Raw genomic sequence first — 20,216 nt, forward strand, 5'->3', positions numbered from 1 at the left:
ATTATTATTATTATTATTATTATTATTAGTTTTGATACATTACATTTCATCACTTTCTTAGCTAATAAATATATTTTATTTATTTATTTATATCCCACTCTTTTCCCAGGACTGGGACTCATATTTGAAACAAACATACATTTGGATTTCAGTCTCTTTCTTATAGCAAATAAATAACATAATCGTATAGATGGCTTCCAATATTATGTTTCATAAATGAATTTCAGGAGTGCTTCAGTTGTGTCTTCATGGCAGGACTAGAGCTACTGCCACATTGCAGAATTCATCCAGTTTGACATCATGGCTCCATCCTATGGAATCCTGGGATTTCTAGCTTGTTGTGGCACCAGAGCTCTCTGATAGGGAAGGCTAAATGTCTCACAATACTACAAATCCAAGATTTCCGTAGCATTGCGCCATGGCAGCTAAAGTGGTGTCAAACTGCATTAATTCTGCAGTGTAGATGTAACCTTGGTAACTCTTCTAGATTTTATGATTTATTCAGGAAGATTATTATGTCCAAAGGACTAACTTTCTATACTCATGTTTAGTTAGGAATACAGAATGCTTGCTGCCGTAATCCTCTTGGATCTGGGGTCTGATCATAGTCGGATCCTGGGTCTGTTCTATTGTCAGAAATGATTCTCTTGCAGCTCTCTAGGATTTCAGACAGGAGTCTTTATTACCCAGCCTGGAGATGCCAGGAATAGAACCCAGGGTCTCATGCGCACAAAGGAAACAATCCGCCACAATACAGTCCTTCCTGTGTAAACGCTTCCTAGGAAATGTTTTGTGTTCCCTAAAAACTGACCTGTTCCTTGAATTGATTTTTTGCTGACGTACAAATGCAGAGATTAACCAGTTCATTGCCTGCAACTCATATATCTGAAGTCTGAAATACTCCAAAACCCAAATCTATTTTCACTTTAGTCTCAAAGGTTTGCATACTTTCCCCCCTTTGCATACTTTTCTCATGGTTGGCTGAGACAGTGTCACCTTTGCTTTCGGATGGTTCAGATGTACACAACTTTTTGTTTCATGCACAAAATTCCCTCCAATAAATGGATATCTTTAAGGGAGTGGGTGAAGGGTTATTATCTCAATTCAAACTGTTTCAGTACTACAAATAATACTTGATGCTGGGGCTGAGGTTACAGTGGCTGAATTAGAGAATAGGTGCTGACAACTCAGGCAGTGTCATGATATTTTGTGTTAATAATTATATTAATATATTTTATTAATTGATTTATTGATTAACAGAGGCTATATCCAGGCATTAGCCACCTTGCTTTCCTGAGCCCTAGCTTCATTGCTTTCTTTTTGTGCAAAGCATTCACTTAGACCCTTTCCAGGCAAGCAAAAACCCTAATCAATCAACCAATCAATCAATATTGATTGATTAATTAATAGAGCCTATATCCAAGCAATACCCACCCTGCTTTCCTGATCCCTATCTACATTAAGCTTTCCTCCAAAGAATTCACTTAGACCCTTTCCAGGTAAACAAGATTAATCAATCTTGATTGGTTAATTAATAGAGGCTCTATCCAGGCATTAACCACCCTGCTTTCTTGAGCCCTATCTCCATTAAGCTTTCCTTTCCTGCAAACCATTCATTTAGACACTTTCCAGGCAAGCAAGAACCCTAACCGACTCATATACAATAATAGTGTCGAAAGGGATTCTGGGAGTCGTAGTCAAAAAGCCTCGTTGCTCTCAGCGAGAGCTGCGCATGCGCCAACTAGCTGCGCCGCAAAGTCTTGCTTGATTAGGCGTCTCACTTAGGCGCATGCGCAACTCGAGTTTAGAATCCTAGACAGGCTCATCTCTATGGTCGCGCTTCAGGCAGCTCACTCTATGGTTCGCGAGAGACTTCCGCTTCCGGGTCAAACTGCCTGGAGTAAAAAAAGGAGACGAAACGGCGGCGTTTCTTGCCTCTCAGGCCCAGCTGCCTTTCCTCGTCCCGGGCTGGAGGTTGTGAGGAGAAAGGGAGCGAGGGAGGCCCGGCCTCCGCTTTGCTCAGGTAGGCCTCAGGCCTCGCACTCTAGGAACCGTCATTGGCGCCGATTGTTGGGTTGTTTTCCTCCAGAGGAGGCTTTTGTGTGTTTATCTTTGTGCTTTTAAGTCGCCTCTAGACCCCGAGGGTTCATCCTTTCCCCTTCATGGGGCTTCCCTAGGGCAGGAATCCTCAGGGTGGTTTCCTTGGTGGTCTCCCCTCCAAGGACCGTCCAGGGCTGGCCCTGCTTAGCTCCCAAGATCAAAAGGAGGCTTTCTTTTTAGGCCAGGAATCTTCAAGGTGGTTTCCTTGGCGGTCTCCCCTCCAAGGACCGTCCAGGGCTGGCCCTGCTTAGCTCCCAAGATCAACGCACAGAGCTTTCAGTTTCTCAGAAGGTTTTCTTTTAGGCCAGGAACCCTCAGAGGGGGTTTCTCTGGCGGTCTCCCCTCCAAGGACTAACCAGGGCTGGCCCTGCTTAGCTCCCAAGATCAGAGGCAATCCCTGGGGCATTGAGGGTGTGGGACTGTGCCCTCAGGCCATGGCTCGGCATACGGCGGCCCAATGGATTTCACTGGGCTTTCTTAGACAAGGCTTTGGCCAGTTCCTTCCTCTGAAATAGAGCCCACAACACCTGGGTCTCAGTGGTGGTCCCCATGCAAGGTCTAACCAGGGCTGGCCCTGCTTAGCTTCCAAGATCAGGCAGGGTTTGGTGCCTTCATGGTGTGTCTATGTGTCTTCAAGTCATGGCTTGACTTATGTGGATTTCCCTGGGTTTGCTTAGGCAAGGCTTTGGCCAGTTCCTTCCTCTGAAATAGAGCTGGTGCCTCCCATTCAAGGACTAACCAGGGCTGGCCCTGCTTAGCTTCCAAGACCAGATGCAGTCTCTGGTGCCTTCAGGTCTTGGTCAGCATGTGGTGGCCCCATGAACCTCATAGGGTTTTCTTAGGCAAGGAAGACTCAGAGGTCCTTATAATAATGATAAAGTTTATATTTACATTTTCCCGCCTCTCCCTACGGATCAAGGCAGGATTACAGCCAGTATCAAATCACAATACATCACGGTTACAATTAGTTAAAATCAGCTCCAGTAATAACATATTTCGTAAAAACACATAATTTACAAATACAATATAAAAACGTCCTGAGATAGAAACATATTTGGGTGATTCCCTTTATAAAGGGTCAGGGGGGGTAAGCTTGCTGGAAGAGATGGGTTTTCAGCGCCTTCTTAAAGGCGTCCAGGGTGGAGATACATCGAATCTCTTCCGGGAGGTTATTCCAAAGCGTTGGGGCCGCAGCTGTGAACGCTCTTTGGTGAGTAGCTGTTAATCTCACTTTGGGGCGTTCAAGTAGGAGCTTTCCAGTTGTTCTGAGGGTGCGGAGCGGATTGTGTAGGGAGAGGCGTTCCCTCAAGTAACTCGGGCCCAAGCCATATAGGGCTTTAAAGGTAATAACCAACACTTTGTATTGGGTTCGGAAGCTAATTGGCAGCCAGTGTAAGGATTTTAATACTGGTGTAATATGGTCCAATCTAGGTGTTCCCGTGACCAACCTGGCTGCAGCATTTTGAACTAGCTGCAGCTTCCGAACCTGGTACAAAGGTAGCTCCATGTAGAGCGCATTACAGAAAACTAAACAAGAGGTTACCAGTGCATGCACTACAGTTTCTAGGTCCTTTCGATCCAGACAGGGACGCAGTTGGCGTATCAGCCGAAGCTGGTACCAAGCACTCCTGGCCATTGCATCCACCTGGGATGATAACTGTAAGGATGGATCCAGGAGTACTCCCAAACTGCGAACTCTGTCCTTTAGGGGAAGTGTGACCCCGTCCAGGACTGGATGGCAAATTTCCCTGTCTGGTCTTGAGGTACCTATCACAAGTATCTCTGTTTTCTCTGGATTCAGCCTGAGTTTGTTTTCCTTCATCCAGCCCATTACTGACCCCAGACAGGCATTTAAAGGAGAGATGCCTTCCTTAGTCACTGTCTCAGTCGGAGACATGGAGGGATAGATCTGGGTGTCATCAGCATACTGATAACACCGAGCTCCATGCTTCCGGATGATCTCTCCCAGCGGCTTCATGTAAATGTTAAATAGCATGGGGGACAGGATGGCGCCCTGAGGGATGCCAGATATCAGCTCTCTTTTACAAGAGCAGCTGTCCTCCAGCCTCACCATCTGGAACCTTCCCGAGAGGGAGGACCAGAACCACTGGAGCGCAGTGCTCCCAATGCCTAACTCTCTCAGGCGTTCCAGAAGGATACCATGGCCGATGGTATCGAAGGCCACTGAGATGTCCAGGAGCACCAACAGGGTCACACTTCCCCTGTCAATGCCTCTGTCCTTCCTCTGAAATGTAGCCTCCAGTGCCTGGTGTTCATTGGTGGTCACCCTTCCAAGTACTAAGCAGGGCTGGCTCTGCTTAGCTTCCAAAATCAGATGGGGTCTGGTGCCTTTGAAGTATTTAATATGGTCGTCTGGCCTCCAACAATTGCCCACCCCCCAAATACAGAAATTCCTCCTATTTGTGTGAGTGTGTCTTCAGGTCGCCTGTTGACGTTTGGCGACCCCATTAATCTTCTCATAGGGTTTTCTTAGGCAAGGAAGACTCAGGTGTTTTTGCCAGTTCCTCCCTCTGAAATCTAGCCTAACAGCACCAGGTATTTGCTGTTGGTATTTGCTATAAGGTCTCTTTAAACACTGAATGTTATATGCTTTCCCCCTCTGGCCTAGTTGGATAACTCTTATGTTCGATCTCCTAGATCTTCAGTGCGAGTCAAGGTGGTTTTAGGTCTTTGGATGATCGTCAAGCGTTTTGTCATTCTCCTGAGCCATGGCTTACCAGCTGTATAGAAACACCACATTGGGGAACAGTCTTCAGGAAAGCCTGGATGAGCTCATACAGGTGAGGTACATCCCCGCCTCAGCCTTTCTTTGATACGTCTGAACATCTGCATAGTGTATTGGTAATTCAGATTCAAGCCCCAATAGATTAGTGCATGGTCCTTGAGATGTAGATATCGTTCCCACTCCTCATTCGCCACCCTCACTCCAATATTTGTACCATACTTGGAATTATAATCAAAGGTTGACAGATCACTAAGAGAAGAAGAGTAATTCAAGATGAAAGATTTTATTTCTTTTATAAAGATGGCCCACTAACTTCTCAACGTTTTCACGGAACCCTGTGGGAATTTGGAAACCTCACCTTTAAATCCAAACGCAATTCAGTACCAGAAGCTAAATGCTTTGCTTATTAACACAGTGAAACCGCTATCCACACAAGTCTGATTCTCTGTTTTCTGAGTTATATGTGATTCTGAATTATGAGACCATTAACTCTTGGCAGTTGATTTAGTTAACAAATTAGGATATATCCTCAAACCCCAGTCCATTGACAGTAGTTGGAACAGAAATAATGGGTTCTTGGCATACACATGATAACACATGCCAGAAACTTGAAGGTCTTCATGCCTGCTTTATTACATCACTTTTCTGGTCCTTATCCATATCATATCATGCACTGGGTCAGAACTTCTTCCTCTGTTCCCATGTTTACTTACTCATCTTGGCTTGACGTAGATAGTGTCTCCCACCTTTGTCCCCAAAACTTCTCTTTACGACCACACAGTTTGCAATTCACTATTACGATGTATTCTCTTTGCACACAGTCACACACCCCAATTGATTTAAACATATGTGCATCATGGCAGTATTCGAAGATAAAGTAGACTGAGGTCCAGTCCAAACTGCAGAAATAATCCACTTTGACACCACTTTAACTGCTCAGTTCTAGTGGAATTCTGGTGACTGTCGTTTTGTGAAACATTTCGCCTTCTCTGCCAGAGAGCTCTGGTGCCACAATAAAATACAATTCCCAGGATTTCCTAGCACTGAACCAGGGCAATTAAAACGGTGTCAAACTGGATTATTTCTACAGTGTGAATTGGACTTGAGTCTATGAAAGCTTATGGTATAAACTTCTTTCTTTCAGCCTCTGACATCTCTTTGTATGCTGAAACATGGCTGTATCTCTGAATAATTTGGTAACCTTGTAGCATGTGTGAATATATAAACATAAAATTGTAATTTTAATGGGGAGGTTGTGAGAAATGTTTATTTTTTTCTTGAATGCTATGCATCCTCAGAGCAGAATATAAGTTATCCTCTTTTATCCCCTTTCTCCCTGCTGCTTTCAGTCTCAACAGATCACCCCACAGCTGGCCCTCCAAGTACTACTTCAGTTTGACAAAGCTATCAATGCTGCATTGGCACAGCGGGCCAGAAACAGAGTCAATTTCAGGGTAAGGAAACCAAATGCCCTTCTCTTCACTCTAATTCCTGATGGCTTAACTATAAGCAGACATTAATAGGCTATCATTCAAGGTTTTTCTCCCTAGCAACTGTGTACAGCACCAGTGGGGAATTAGACCCTCAAGCCATTTTTGAGATTTGCTGCCAAAATCCTAGCAATTGCATTCAGGAATGTGGTGTGCTACATTTTGGGGTGTCATTTTTTTGAGAAACAAGGCATGTGCTCCCTGTTCTCTATGTTTTCTAGCAGAATTGCTGCTGTTTTGGCACTGGTTCGGTAGAAATCAGTAGTTGCTTCCACCATCCCTTCAGTAGGGATGACCTTCCAGTTTAAGGAAACTTTAATGATTTGTACATCAGCAACACCCTCCATTTCATTTCTCCCATTTATTTGGTGCTGTTTGTTCCTTTAGCAACCACAGGGAGGCACTGCAAGTCCACCCGGTTTTGCAAGTGTTCCTGGGGAGTATTTTCCAGGAGGAGGTTGGCAGGGAGATGCTTTCAAGGATGCAGTTCCAGAGAGCAGATCTGTTTGCATTTCCTGAGATGTTTGCTCTCTCTCTTTTCTCTTTCCAAAAGGGCTCTCTGAACACGTACAGATTTTGTGACAACGTCTGGACTTTTGTACTAAATGATGTTGAATTCAGAGAGGTCACTGAGCTGGTGAAAGTGGACAAAGTGAAAATTGTAGCCTGTGATGGAAAAAGTAAGTGCTGGACTTTGGTCTGTGGGGAGATGGGGGAGAGCAGCTAGCAAAGGGGTTGTGGTTGTCCTTTGCCGTCAAGATGGCTTTGACTTACAGCAGCCTTTTGAATAAGAGACTTCCTTGAACCTCAGAAATCAACAGCTGTGCTCAGGTCTTGCAAGCTGAAGGCATCTGGGGCTTCTTGGTTAAATCAATACTCCTGTGTTGCAGTTTCCCCTCTTTTCCTGCTACTTTGCACTTTACTGAGCATCATCATTATCATACAGTCTTCTTTTCACTAGGCTGACCATGGTCAACTCCCTCAACCTTTCCTTGCTTTGTTCTCCATACCTCTTGACATCTTCATAGTCCTTTTCTAAATCTATCCCAACTTGTCTATATACTTAAAATGACATGCCTGACTAACACAGAAAATAGTGATTATTTTTTTCTGGCCCAAAAAAGGAGAATACATTCTTGCTCTTGCTGGTGGGAAGCATGTGGAAATGCCATCCGCCTGCATCCCAGTTACCAGCAGGTCAGATGTGCTTCCCTCAGAGCAGCTGCTGCCCAGTAAAGTAGGTTTGAAGGGAGGAAGCACTGCTTACTTAAATATACTGACCTAAGTAGCCAATGTAGAATACTGGTCTGTATTTCTCACCCTGCAACACCCCGGCTGAAGAGATGGGATGTACTGGCTCCAAGGCAAGACCCAGAGGCCAGCTGGCTTGAGTCCTGGATTTCTAGGCAAGCTTCCAGTCCCCTTTCTTTGCAGGAGTTAATCCCTAGCATGTTGCCCTTTTCTCTTCCCTGTTAATTATTTATCTGACTTGTATCTCATGGTTTGTTCTTCCCCCAGGCCTGGGACTCAGTTATCTGTTCACCACCTACCTTACTGTCCAGCTAAAACTGATTTATTCCTTACCTCCATCGGCTTTTTCTTTCTCTCCTCTTTGGCTCTTGATTTCTTTGAAAGCCTGGATCTTGGCAGAGGGATAAATGTCGTAAAGTAAATACAGCTTAATTGGCAAAGTCTTGAGTGTCAGGTTTTTTGGGTCCTTGAGCAGTGTTTGCATAAGGAGCACAAGAGGAACATTATAGTGGCAGGTTTAGTAATTCTCAGAAGTCTTTTGCCATTATGTCTTTTCCAGACAGAAAGCAACACTGGCAGGGGTTATTCCCAATGGAGTCATTACACTGATATTTTTCTGCATCAAGCAGAGGTCAGACTAAAGTAGGAACAGGCAAAGTTGCAATCACAGGGCCTTTGGGGCCCCCAGGGGTCAGTAATATTGTAAATTTACTTAGGCCTGTTATAGACGGGCCTAAAAGTGCGTGCTCTGCACATGCTAGGGTTAGGAAGCGGCGGCGTTTCTGCACACCCCCAATCCTAGCATGCGCGGAGCGCGCACAAAATGGCGGCGGCCATTCCACACGGCCGCCGCCATGACTACGTCACGACCGCGCCACCTCTAAACGGGGCGGCGCAGTTGTGACGTAGTGGGGCCGCGCGAGGGCGCATAGAGTGTCCTTTCTGCGGCCCCGGAAGGAACTCCGTTTCAGAGCTCCTTCCAGGTTTGCGTCACTGGGCGCAGCCTTTACATGGCTGCGCCCAGCGACGCAGAGGAGAAAGGGGCCCCGCCGCCATCGGGTGTCCTCAGGGCTTGAAGCCCCGAGGACACCCCTTTCCAGGCCGCGGGGAAGCTGCCCTTTGCAGCTTCCTCGCGGCCTGGAAAGCAATGGATCGGGGCCTTGGAGGCTGAGGCCCCGATACACCAGGGAAAGCAGTGCCTACAGGCCGCCTCAAAGGGGCAGTCTGTAACGCGCCCAACTTACTTATTTCCAAAATGTCTTTTGGGATTGTGGAAGGCATTTCCACTACTTTTTTATTAAAGCAAGAGAAGTTGTACCTTGGGGGATGAAGGCTTCCAAGGTCCTTTAGGAGACAAATGTTCCCTGCTAGCCCTCCACGGTTGCCCACCACTGCTTTAGTCTGACCTCTGCTTGATGCAGAAAACCCAGAGCTCCTGCATCCATAATGGATAATTGTCCAGGACTTTTTTCCCCTCTAGCTTTCCTGAATCGGCTGCCCATCAGATAACATACCCGGAAATCTGCCTTTATGAGAAGTCCAGGCTTTCCCCTTAACTGCTTGTTAATTTGTTTGCCCAGGTCAATTGTGTGCAAATAACATCCTTTCATAAAACACAAGTTAAACACTCACTGTCTTGATAGGCATAGAAATAGCAGATACATATGGACAACGGGGTCTTGTATTCCAGGGAGCAGTTGACACATGGAAGAGGAAGAGGAGGAGGCAGCAGCAAGAACAGGGTGTTTCTTCCTATCTTGAGTTAAGACAGAGATTGATTCTACATCAAGGAGGCAGTAAATAACTTTATATTCATAGGGATATGCCACAGTTGTACCGTGTCACCTTGTTAAGTGAAGTGTGACATGCACAACTGAATATGCCACCAAGTGTGCATGCCCAGTTCTTGGTATGTAATGAACACTGGCACCACATGGCCAACTCCAGACTCATAATAACTGTACTGTCTTCCATGTTGGTCCCAAGCTGAAGTCAAGGTGCTTGTTTTGAGCTCTCCTCTCTGTATATGCTTTTAAGTCACTGGTCGACTTAGGGCAACCCCATAAATTTCATAGGGTTTTCTTAAACAAGGAATACTCCGAGGTGGTTCTGCCAGTTCTTTCCCCTGAAACATAGCATGCAGTACCTAGTATTCCTTGGCGGTCTCCCATCCAAGGACTAACCACACCTGAGTCTGCTTCGCTTCCAAGGTCAGATAGGATCTGGTGCCTTCAGGGTGTTTAGACCTCTTTTTACCTAGGTAGGTGCTGTATTTCATAGAATCTTAGAATTGGTAGGGGCCCACAAAGGCCATCTATTCCAACTCCTTTTGTTCATTTAGTGATCTATTCTTAAACTGTTTTCCTAAGATTTTGATGCTTTTAATCATTGTATTGGTTTTTTATTGTAAAAGTCCTTGACTCCATGGGAGAAAAGTTTATAAAAATAAAACAAATCTGCCTGACTTGTTTAATTCAACTTTTATAACGTCTCTTGTGAGCTAAGAATCAAGACATTGCAGGTTCCTTTGTGAAACGCTGCACCTCTCATCCCAGACTTGGTGTTGATGCCTGTCACATAACTAATAGATTTTAAAGTCCTCCTACTTAGTTTCCACCAGTTGTGTCTCCTAACGTGTCTTTTTTTTTTCTTTTCTAGATACCGGTTCCAATGCTGCTGAGTGAGGAGGAAGCTGAGCCTCTGCACCAGCCTTGTCTTTAAGGGGCTGCCCTTCCAGGAGAAGAGCACAGCCAGAGACTGTGTTGATCACTATTTTTTAATGATACAAACATGAGGAATCCATGCTGGAATGCCTTGTGGAACTGTGTTGGCAAGGTCTCTTGAAGTCACTTGCTAGAGGCAAATAATCTTTTTGCTTTTTTTAAAGAGAGAGAGAGTGCAGGGGGGGAAATAAGAATGGAGCAAACTTTGTTGCTTTGGGGGTTCATCAAGGTAACTTCAATAAACCTTATTTAAAACTTTTAAATGAGCATTACTTAATTAGACTTCAGATTTTTTTTTTAAAAAGAAAGGTATTATTTATAACATGAGAGCTAGTGTGGTGCAAAGATTTGAATGTTGGACTAGGTCTCTGAAAGACCAGGGGACCAGTGTTCAGTCCTTGACAGAAACCCAATGGGTGATACTGGGCAGGTCACTCAACAAGGCAATGGCAAATGCCTCCAAAGAGATCTTGCCAAGAAAATCCCATGATAGATTTTTCTTGAGGTCGCCATAAATCAGAAATGACTTGAAGGCAACAACAACAGAAGGTTCCTTCTGAGAGCTTCTTTCCACCCTGCTATGCTTGTCAGACACAAGCATGCAAAGGGAGAAGCCAAGAGAAGGAACTTTCAAAGGAATTTGAAACCAAGTCTACCATTTCCAAAGCATCCAGAAATAACACAGCTGGTGTTTTGACATGCCTTAATCTGACACCAGCCGGGCCATTGTTAACCCCTTGGATCTTGTTTCTGCAGAGAGTGACAAAAGTGAGCAAACCACATTCCGGGTGTGTTTAGATATTTAGGCGGCCATTTCATTTCATGCTTCAAGGGGTTTTTGCCGTCACGTCTTCCTCTTCAGCCGCGCCCCTTAAGCCTGGGAATGTGAAACCCATAAAAGAATGCAGGGCAAAATGGTAATCTGTCTGTCCATCTACACCCAGAATGTAATGTGCCTTTCACGACGTCTGCATGTGAGGTCATGGTGGGATTCCCAAAATATACCTGTGGCCAGGTATCTTCCCCACCCTACCCTGCTTTTTTTTCTGTTTTTGTGTTCAGGCAGAGCAAGGATGTACTGTTGTTGCAACATTATTTTGGCTGACTGAGGCAGCAAAGTTCTCTGACGGTGGTGATGGAGTCTCCTGTTGGAGATACTAAAACAGGTTGTACAGTGAAGGGGAAACTTATTTTGGGTCCATCAATGGCGATATAGTGAATTATAGACTGCAGTTTATTTAATGACAAAATGCTAGTCCAGATGTTAACATTCCATATGCCAATGAAGCAAACATACACCTTACCATTTATGTGGGTAGAATTCAGAGGCACAGCTGTGTTCTGGAATATCGATGTGCAAATGGATCGTACGGCACCTTTGAGACTGAGCAAACTAAGTTTTGTAGACTTGCATCTACTTCTTCAGATGCATGCCAAAACATACACTTGCACTAGAAAAAATAATAATAACCCAAGTTGATATATTGTCTACAAATCAGAGCAAAATGCTTTCTCAGCCTCAGAGGATGGCAATGCCAAGCCCCTGTGACAAAAGCTCCCAAGAAAACCCAATGATAGGTCCACCTTAAGGGTCTTCATAAGTTGGAAATGACTTGAAGGCACACAAAAATATGAAGCCTTGGACAAGTCACAGTTTCTTAGCCTCAGAGGAAGCCAAGAAAATCCTGTGGTAGGGTTGCCATAAGTCCAAAATGACTTGGAGGCACACAATAACAACAAACGCCTTGGTACCAGCAAACCTCCAAGGGGATAGCATTCCACAGGAGAGGTGCCACCGCCAAGAAGGCCCCAATCTGTATTCTCCATCACCGTATTTACCCCCTGGTAGGACACAGATGAGGACCCCTTTGACAGCTTTTAATCCTCTGACAAGGTCTAAATCCATTCAGGATTGCAGCCGTTATGTAAATACACCTTTCCTGAGTTGGCTCAAAGCTTTACATTCGTGTGCGTTTACCCTTTGATGGAGAGCCGCAACATTGTTCTTTAATGCTACATCCTTTGATAGCTGTCCACAGGAATTCCAGTCAATAGGGAGCTCCACCCTGGCTTTCTACGTCTTACAAGCAGTATCTTCTATGGCAAACATTGACTCAAGAGATTAACTGATTATTTGGACATCTTATTTCCAAATGGATTCCTTCCCCCTTGGCCAACTGTGTGCTGATGTTGCAACAGAGGCGGATGGAAAGTCTTGCGTGTCCCGACCAGGTGCGTATGTGTGTTATCTTTGAGTCTTATGCATTAAACTCATAGCCTGGAAAAATTTCCTTTTGGACAACCAAAAAATGCCCCAAACCCAAATACGTCCAAGAGTCCATGATGATAAAATGCTCAGGGGTGGCTGCAATCTATTGAAAAGGGATTTCCCTCCTGGAGAGATCTGTCAGACACCATTTCCTTTTGTTTTGACAGCAAAACAACCACTTAGGAAAGCTGAACAAGTTGAAGGCCATACAAACAGCCTTTTTTTTTTTTAGGGGGGGGGCATTTAGGCCCAGGTCTGCGCCTTGCAACCACATTCCTTGGATTCTCCATTAGCAGTTTGATCATGCTTGAAGCCCTATGGTGCCCCCACCCCAAACTTACAAGTTATTGCCATTTTTCTGTGCCAGTGTTTGGTTAATTTGTCACCTGAAAACCTTCCATATCCAATAGCCAAATTTTCCAACTGACATTGCTCTGATCTTTGAGGGTCAGGCTAAGCTCCATCTTGACTTTGCCACAGTAGCAGGTAAGAAGTAGATGGCACATGGAGGGAGCTCCATGTGCCATCTACTGTTGTCCTGGTCTCTGAGGGAGAGAAGAGCAGCCAGGCTCATCTCCATCATGACATGGACCTAGGTGTTGGTGATAGCCCTCCTTTCATGTTCCATCTACTGTTGTCCTGGTCTCGGAGGGAGAGAAGAGCAGCTAGCATCTGCTGGACCCACTCTCAGTGGAAAAGCTATGCCAGCATCCAGTAGGAAGACTGGACTCTGAATTCCATGTGGTCTTTTTCATGCGGCATGTCACTTTGCTGGTTTGCTGGTTTGCTTGAGTCACTTTGCTGGTTTGAGTGGTCAGTTCCATTCTTAAGTGTATTTCTGATGTCTGTATTTAGCATTACTAAGCATGAATAATCATTGCTTTGACACCTAGAACCTTCCATTGATTGCTCTTCCTCTTTCAACTTTTTGTTCTTTCCTCTAAGCGGGGAGTTGTCTCTTCTTGCTACATCAGAAAGCATTAACTCATTGGGCTTTGAAGGACAAATGCATTGTTAAATACAATGCAAGCGTGAGTGGGTTGGCTAGTTGGCTGGCTGGTTGGGTCATTCATTGGGTGGTTTGATGGCTGGCTGATTGGGTGCATGGGTCGTTGGCTGGCTGACTGGTTGATTTGTTCGCTAGTTGTTTGGGTGGTAAGTTGGTAGACTGGGTGGCTGGCTACTTGGTCAGTTTGCTGGTTTGTTAGATGGTTGACTTAGTGGTTGGTTGGGTGGGTGGTTGGTTGGCTGGCTGATGGACGGACTGACTGACTGGTCTTGAGAAATGGGGGAGGAATAAAAGAAACAAAGTGACTTCTATTCTCACCTAACTGGTCCCGAAACGTTCCACATGGAGTTTCCATCCAAGTCCCTGGAGACCCTGGTCTTCACAAATGTTTCAAGTGGCTGTTCTCTCCCACCTTCTTTTGCGTATTTGTTGGTTTTCTGTCATATCTATTCACCACCGCTGGTTGCTAGCTGGCAGTAGGTTACACCTACAGCAATCAGAGATGACTCCCGGGGGGGAGGATTCTGCATTTATTTCTGCTCTGTAAAATATTGTGCGATGGACCTACAATGCTCCTTGGTGTTATGGCCTCAGGGGCAAAAAATGTGCAAAATGAAAGGCCATTTCCTGGTGTAATTAATCCAAAGTCAGCCAGTGTAGCGTAATAGACTAGGAACTCTGGGAGACCAGGGTTCGAATCCCTGCTCAGCCATGAAAACCTTGAACAAGTCACACTCTCTCAGCCTCAGAGGAAGGCAGTGGCAAACCTCCTTAGAGTGAACTTGAAGACACAAAACAAAAATAAACCTTGGCCCATATCTTGTCCTGAGGAGGCAGGTAGTAACTTTACATGCAGGTCTGTATGATTTGTAGATGCGCAACCATATGCAATGGTACCGTGTGGACAACTTCACTTGTTGCCCCTTAGACATTACTCAACCTTGGAGCTGTTGCTGGAATCCACGTCAGTGGGCAGAGGTTGGTGTATCTGCTCCGGGTTTTAGTTCAAACTGTAAATGACATCTCCAAAGCGCTAGAGTCTGTCACCAAAATTGATTGAGCCCTTGGAGAGCACCCATACAATTCAGGCTGAAACCCATAGTGGCTTCTTAGCTCCAGTCTTGCAAACCATCATGAAAGCAATGGAATTGGAAACAACATTATGTGAACCTCCTACAAATTTCTCCCACTGAGGCAGGGCAATGGCAACACAAAAGGCTTTGGGAATCTTTTAAGAAGCTGGCAAATAAACCAGGTTTCTTTGCTATTCACTCTTCCTCTTTGGAACAGCAGTCTGCAAACATGGTTTTCGACCACAAAAATCTCACAGTCTGGATGAGATGTGCAAAATAGCCACCAATTTTACCGCAGGGCACCATCCAAATAGAAAGCTGAGCTTTCTAAGAATTAAAGGCAGAACTTAAGAAAGTTGCTCTTGGGGGACTACCATTTCCAGAATCATCCAGAACTGGATCAGAGTTGTAGTCCAAATGAAATTGGTTTGCAAACTCTGGGTAAAAGTCTGAGCTGGGGAACTTGGGGCACACAGCTTTTTTGACTGGCCTTTAACTGAACCTATTAGACTCAATTCTATGGGATTTGTAGTTTTGTGAGAGGTCTAGCCTTCTCTGCCAGAGATCTCTGGTGCTGCAACAAACTATGAATCCCAGGAGTCCATAGGATGGCACTGTGTCCATTAAAGCGGTGTCAAACTGCATTGAATTCTGCAGTGCAAGTGCACTCATGGAAACCATCCTTAAGAGAAAAATAGACTATGGAAACTCTCCATATCTGATCAGTTTGCAACTTTTACTGGATCCCTCTCCTTTGCCCCATTTTGTGCAATGTGGATTATAGGTCACATCCGGATTGTTGCCCTGACCGAGACCGAAGACCTTGTCCAAAGGTTTATCATCCCTGGATGACTACCCATGATCCACCCATCTTTATGACAATAAGTGTAACTCTACCCTGCAAAAAGGACAATGTGTTGTTCTTTTATTTTGTTCTGAATTGTTCACAGAAAGAGCTTGCACTTTGTACAGACACATAAATTACAGAGTTCATAAATAAGACACTGGTAATATTGCACAAGAGGAAATAGCCGGCCTTGATTTACATCTGTACAATATATATATATATATATAGAGAGAGAGAGAGAGATTTATTATTGTTGTTGCTGTTGTATTTATACCCTGCTCTTCAGCCCTAAAGGCTATCAGAGAGCGGCTTACAATTATTATTTTTAATTAAACGATTCTAATTAGATATATATGTACTATATGAATGAGAGAATGCAGTTGTCTGAGTGTTGGAGTAATAACAATAATAAAATGCATTTCTATCCTGCCTCTCCAGCAGATCGAGTAACACTCTGCTGCTTCTGCACTGCAAGAAATTGCTTTGATACCACTTCAACTTCACAACACTGTGGAATTCTGGGATCTGTAGTTTGTTGTGGCACCAGAGCTCTCTGACGGAGAAGTCTAAATCTCTTACAAACTCCAGCATTCCATATAATGGAGCCATGGCAGTCAAAGCATTGCTAAACTGGATCAGTTCTGCAGTGTAGATGCATATATTTTAAAATGAATGAATTACAAAGGCAGGTTGGTCCCCTTTCCTCACAAGGAACTTGGCACCGTAAACATCTGCTTTTGAAACTTTCCTCCACTCAGAGAGGAGGAGAGTGAAAGGATAGGTTTCAACATTGAGAAATAGCCTCCCTCTTGGTTTGTTCATGGAGTAAATTTGGCTCACAGGTGAGTCACCCAAACGCAGGGTGATAAAGCAATGTTGGACCATGATATTCCTGATGTACTAACTACTTTAAACTATGGATAGTAATCATGCAGCCCGATGCTGAAAAACTGCAATTGCTGTGACTCTTAGCCAGTGCACTCTGAACTGTCCAGATTTTGTAGGATCAATACCAGTTAATCCTCTTCCGTCCCACTTTTTCAGCTATCTTTAAAATCTTCCAGTTTCTCTCTCTTCCTCCCACTTTCCCCCTTTTATTTTCAGCTTACTTCCATCGCTGCAAAATGAGTTGAAATTGCAAAACTACTTTCCTATCAATTAAATCAGCAGGGAGGAAAGGAGGCTGAGTGCTTCCCTGCAGACTGAGCCAAAAGCAAACCGCTACATAAGCCTCTCCTAGCTTATCGATTCTGCCTTGCTGGGATCAAATGGATCTCCTTTTGCAAAATGTTTGGGAACTGCAGCTGCTTGCAACTAATCCTGAGGAATACAACAGACATTGGAAACAGCAAATTTGCTGAATGCTTTCACCAAAATCCTGTTGGGAGTTGCGTCTTCATAAGTGGACTTAGGTCTGCAAGAATAACATTTTCCATCTTGAGCACACTCTCACATCCCCTTGGTGACATACATCCCAGTTTTCATCTCTGAAATGTTGGAGGGTATGTTAGTATAGCCTATGATGAGGGATGCTGGGATCTGCAGTCCAACACCATCAGGAAGTTTTCAAGAGCTCCAGCCCTGTGGCTAAAGCATGCCTACCAAAGCCTTTCCATCTTCCATCATACCCAACCGATGCCTGATCCCTACAATTCATTCTCAATTCACATTAAAACAGACAAACAATTAACAAAATGCTCAATTCTTTCTGTACATACCTTCATTTAAAAAATGAAATAAATGCAATGCAATTAAATAAGACAAGAAAGCCAAATGTTGGTGAGTTCAATATACATTTTCCCTCTAGGCAATGAAGGAGCGTAATGTGAGTAACAGACTAACAGGGTGACTAACAGATCTAACTTTCCATGTAGGTTTTGATGAAACTAAAGTAAACTCTGCTCCATAAGTCATCTTCCTCCACCCACACACCTGTCCTAGGAACAATGAGGTGTCCCTTTGCAACATCCGCAGGTGCATGTGTCTCGGCTCATATCTGAGAACTTACTGGCTTTTTAAAAAGTGCGCCCAAAATGCAAAAGATCTGTGCACTGAAGCTACTTAGAACATTGCCAAGTTCTCGGAAAAGTTAGTTCAGAATCATTTAAGGAATCCTCTAGAGTGCCTTTCCATAGATTGCTTTGTAACGCAGGTGCTCTTCCAAACATTGGATGGCATACTCATCGACCCGAGGATCAAATTTGTTGGCAAAAAGGTGATGCTGAGACAATACCCAGTGAAGATCCCCGACTCCATAGACGCACACCGCCCGCCGGGATGTCCCCGTGCAAGGAGGATACGGTGCCCCCTTCGCAATGTCCCCTTCGCTGTAGGCCCACTTCACCAATCTTGCGATGGCGTTCATGTCCGTGAGATCGAACTTGCTGTTGAAAGGGACCCCGCCTGGCATTCCTGGGATGCGGTGCAAAGTGGCCCAGAGATGCTCGTCGGGACTGTAGGTATCCTTGGACCACTCTATGACTTCTTTGGCCACTGGGTCTTGGAAGAGGTGTTGGACAAACTCCCTGGTGAGCACGACGTAGGCGTTCCCGGTGAACATGGGGGAGCTTTGTGGAGGGGGGCTTTTCTCTGTTTCTGTCCGGACCACAGAATCCGTCACTTCGTGGTGGTATTTCCATCGGCCTATTTTGTATGCCGATGGCCTCTCCGACTCCATGTTGTTCTTCCCATTCAAAACTTTGAGGCTTCGGACAATCTCTGCATTGGTCTTGATGGGGAAGTCGGTCCCGCAGGTGTTGAGGAGGTACCTCCACGGTACCTTGGTTTGGAGGAGGTCTTCCATGCAGTTCAGGTCAGCTTGCACTCTTCCCCAAGAGGCATAAACCACCCTTTCTTGCTTGGATGCCATGAAGACGTTCCCAAAGCAGGAGACGATGCTCTGAACTGCTTCTTGGAAAGGTAGCGGAGACTTGGTGTCAACGTGGACGCAGTACACATTCTGGGGGGCGTAGATGGCCCTCAACAGCCTTTCAAACATCTCAATCTTGTCATGGATCACCATGGAATAAGCGATGGGGAAGTCTTCCTCCTCTTTGCTCAGGGGGAACTCGATGAATTTCCGGCTGGCTTTGAAAAGGCCACAGTCCTTGGTCATGTTGAGGTAGTGCTCTTCTTGTAAATGGTCCCCCCCGGTTTTCTGTTGCAACCGGTTCAGCAGAGCCTCTTGGACAGCTTCAGGGTCTCCGCGGCTGAGCTGAGAACAACTGATGTTGCCCCGGGGAGACAACTTCAGCGACTGGTAGAGCTGGTCTTTGCAGGACTGGCTTCTCGGATCTGTGCTGTCCTGACCCAAGTCTTGGAGTTCGCACTCCCAACTGGTGTATTTCAACACCGCTATTGCAAAGAGCATCAAGCTGCCCACAACCACCAAGCGTGACACTTGGCTGAAAAGTCTCCTTTCTGAAAAATGCATCTTTCCCAGGAGAAACGCAACGTCTGGTCCTTAGGACGTGATGGGTTTCCAAAGTTCTCTGTCCTAGTTACTCGACTCAGAGGAGCAAATGGCTAAAGTCTCTTGTCACTGAGTTAGCATCTCTTGAGAAGCAGCAGGGATCGCAGCAAGCCCAGCAGGTGCTCCTTAGCAGTCAGTCAGTGGATCTGTTCTTCCTTGCATCTCTCCTGGGAGTGTAACCTGAGAGCTCTGATGGGTTGTCAGTTACAATCCAGGCAGGGAGGGCCCAAGAGAGAGAGACGCCAGAGGTGTTGCAACACAGCAAACAACACTTCAGAGGCTGAAAAGAGGAACTTTCTTAACTTTCCATTCGCCCTCCGGTGACCTTTGGACAGGTAACTTGAATTTCTGGTAGATGCAGGTGTCTGACAGATTACTTGCAATGAAATGAATCAGGTGCAAGGAGAGCCAGCATGGTTTTAAGTACAGGACTTGGACTCTGGGGAGCGGGGTTCAATTTCCCACTTGGACATGAAACCCATTGGACAAGTCACACTCTCTCAGCCTCTGGGGAAGGCAACGGCAAGCCTCCTCTGAACAAATCTTGCCAAGAAAACCCCAAGATAGGTTCATCTTCGGGTTGCTGTAAGTTGGAAATGACTTGAAGGCACACAACAGACATGCAATTTCTACTATGCCATCCTTACTCAACTTTGGGACATCTTTAAATATCAGCAAAGGAAGGAAAGAGGGAGGGAGGGAGGGAGGTAGGGAGGGAAGGAAGGAAGGAAGGAAGGAAGGAAGGAAGGAAGGAAGGAAGGATTCATTATTCCACTGACATGAACCACTTTCTTCCTTGTTCACCTGAACTGGAGCAAATTAATGCATCACACCTTTGCAAATGATATCCCTAAGGTCTGGTTTGTTAGCATGTACATGTACAGGTTCATCTGCCAATATGTCTCCTTCTGTTTGTTCCTAGTTGGTTTTCAGTTCTCCTGCTTTCATTCAGGGTGGGCTGAGTTGGAAAGAGACACAGTGCCAGAAGGCAAGAAGCCAAGAGTCCAGATTCAGGAGGAGCATGTTAAAGTTTAAGACAGGAACTTCTGTGAAAATGAGACCAATTCAAGGACGATTCATTCTTTCTTTATAGAGGATGCGTGTGAGTTTTGGAGTGCACCACAAAAGGGGCAGGACGGCTTCTCTGAACACCAGCTGTTGGACATAAAAACGATGCCTACAAAGGGATGTTGACTTTCAGGAAGGCAACTGGCAAAGCAGATGGTTGTTACTTTG

At 45.2% G+C, this 20,216-nt stretch overlaps 2 protein-coding genes across 2 annotated transcripts; one reads left to right on the plus strand and one right to left on the minus strand.

Moving 5' to 3' along the window:
• Positions 1-1,850: 1,850 nt before the first annotated feature.
• On the plus strand, positions 1,851-10,573 carry LOC149307133 (transcription initiation factor IIA subunit 2). Its single transcript, XM_089538353.1, has 5 exons — positions 1,851-2,023; positions 4,759-4,901; positions 6,196-6,300; positions 6,890-7,016; positions 10,246-10,573. The coding sequence occupies exons 2-5, from the start codon at positions 4,830-4,832 to the stop codon at positions 10,269-10,271; spliced, it is 330 nt and encodes a 109-aa protein (XP_089394479.1). The 5' UTR covers positions 1,851-2,023; positions 4,759-4,829; the 3' UTR covers positions 10,272-10,573.
• Positions 10,574-15,581: 5,008 nt separating this feature from the next.
• LOC149307134 (beta-1,3-galactosyl-O-glycosyl-glycoprotein beta-1,6-N-acetylglucosaminyltransferase 3-like) lies at positions 15,582-19,108 on the minus strand. The gene has a single exon (XM_089538352.1). It carries the CDS (start codon positions 18,939-18,941, stop codon positions 17,625-17,627), a length of 1,317 nt encoding a protein of 438 aa, XP_089394478.1. The 5' UTR covers positions 18,942-19,108; the 3' UTR covers positions 15,582-17,624.
• Between the last annotated feature and the right edge of the window lie 1,108 nt (positions 19,109-20,216).

This window comes from Sceloporus occidentalis, unplaced genomic scaffold (genome assembly GCF_023333645.1).
Source record: "Sceloporus occidentalis isolate IW3139 unplaced genomic scaffold, rSceOcc1.0.p SCAF_9, whole genome shotgun sequence".
Lineage (NCBI taxonomy): Eukaryota > Metazoa > Chordata > Lepidosauria > Squamata > Phrynosomatidae > Sceloporus > Sceloporus occidentalis.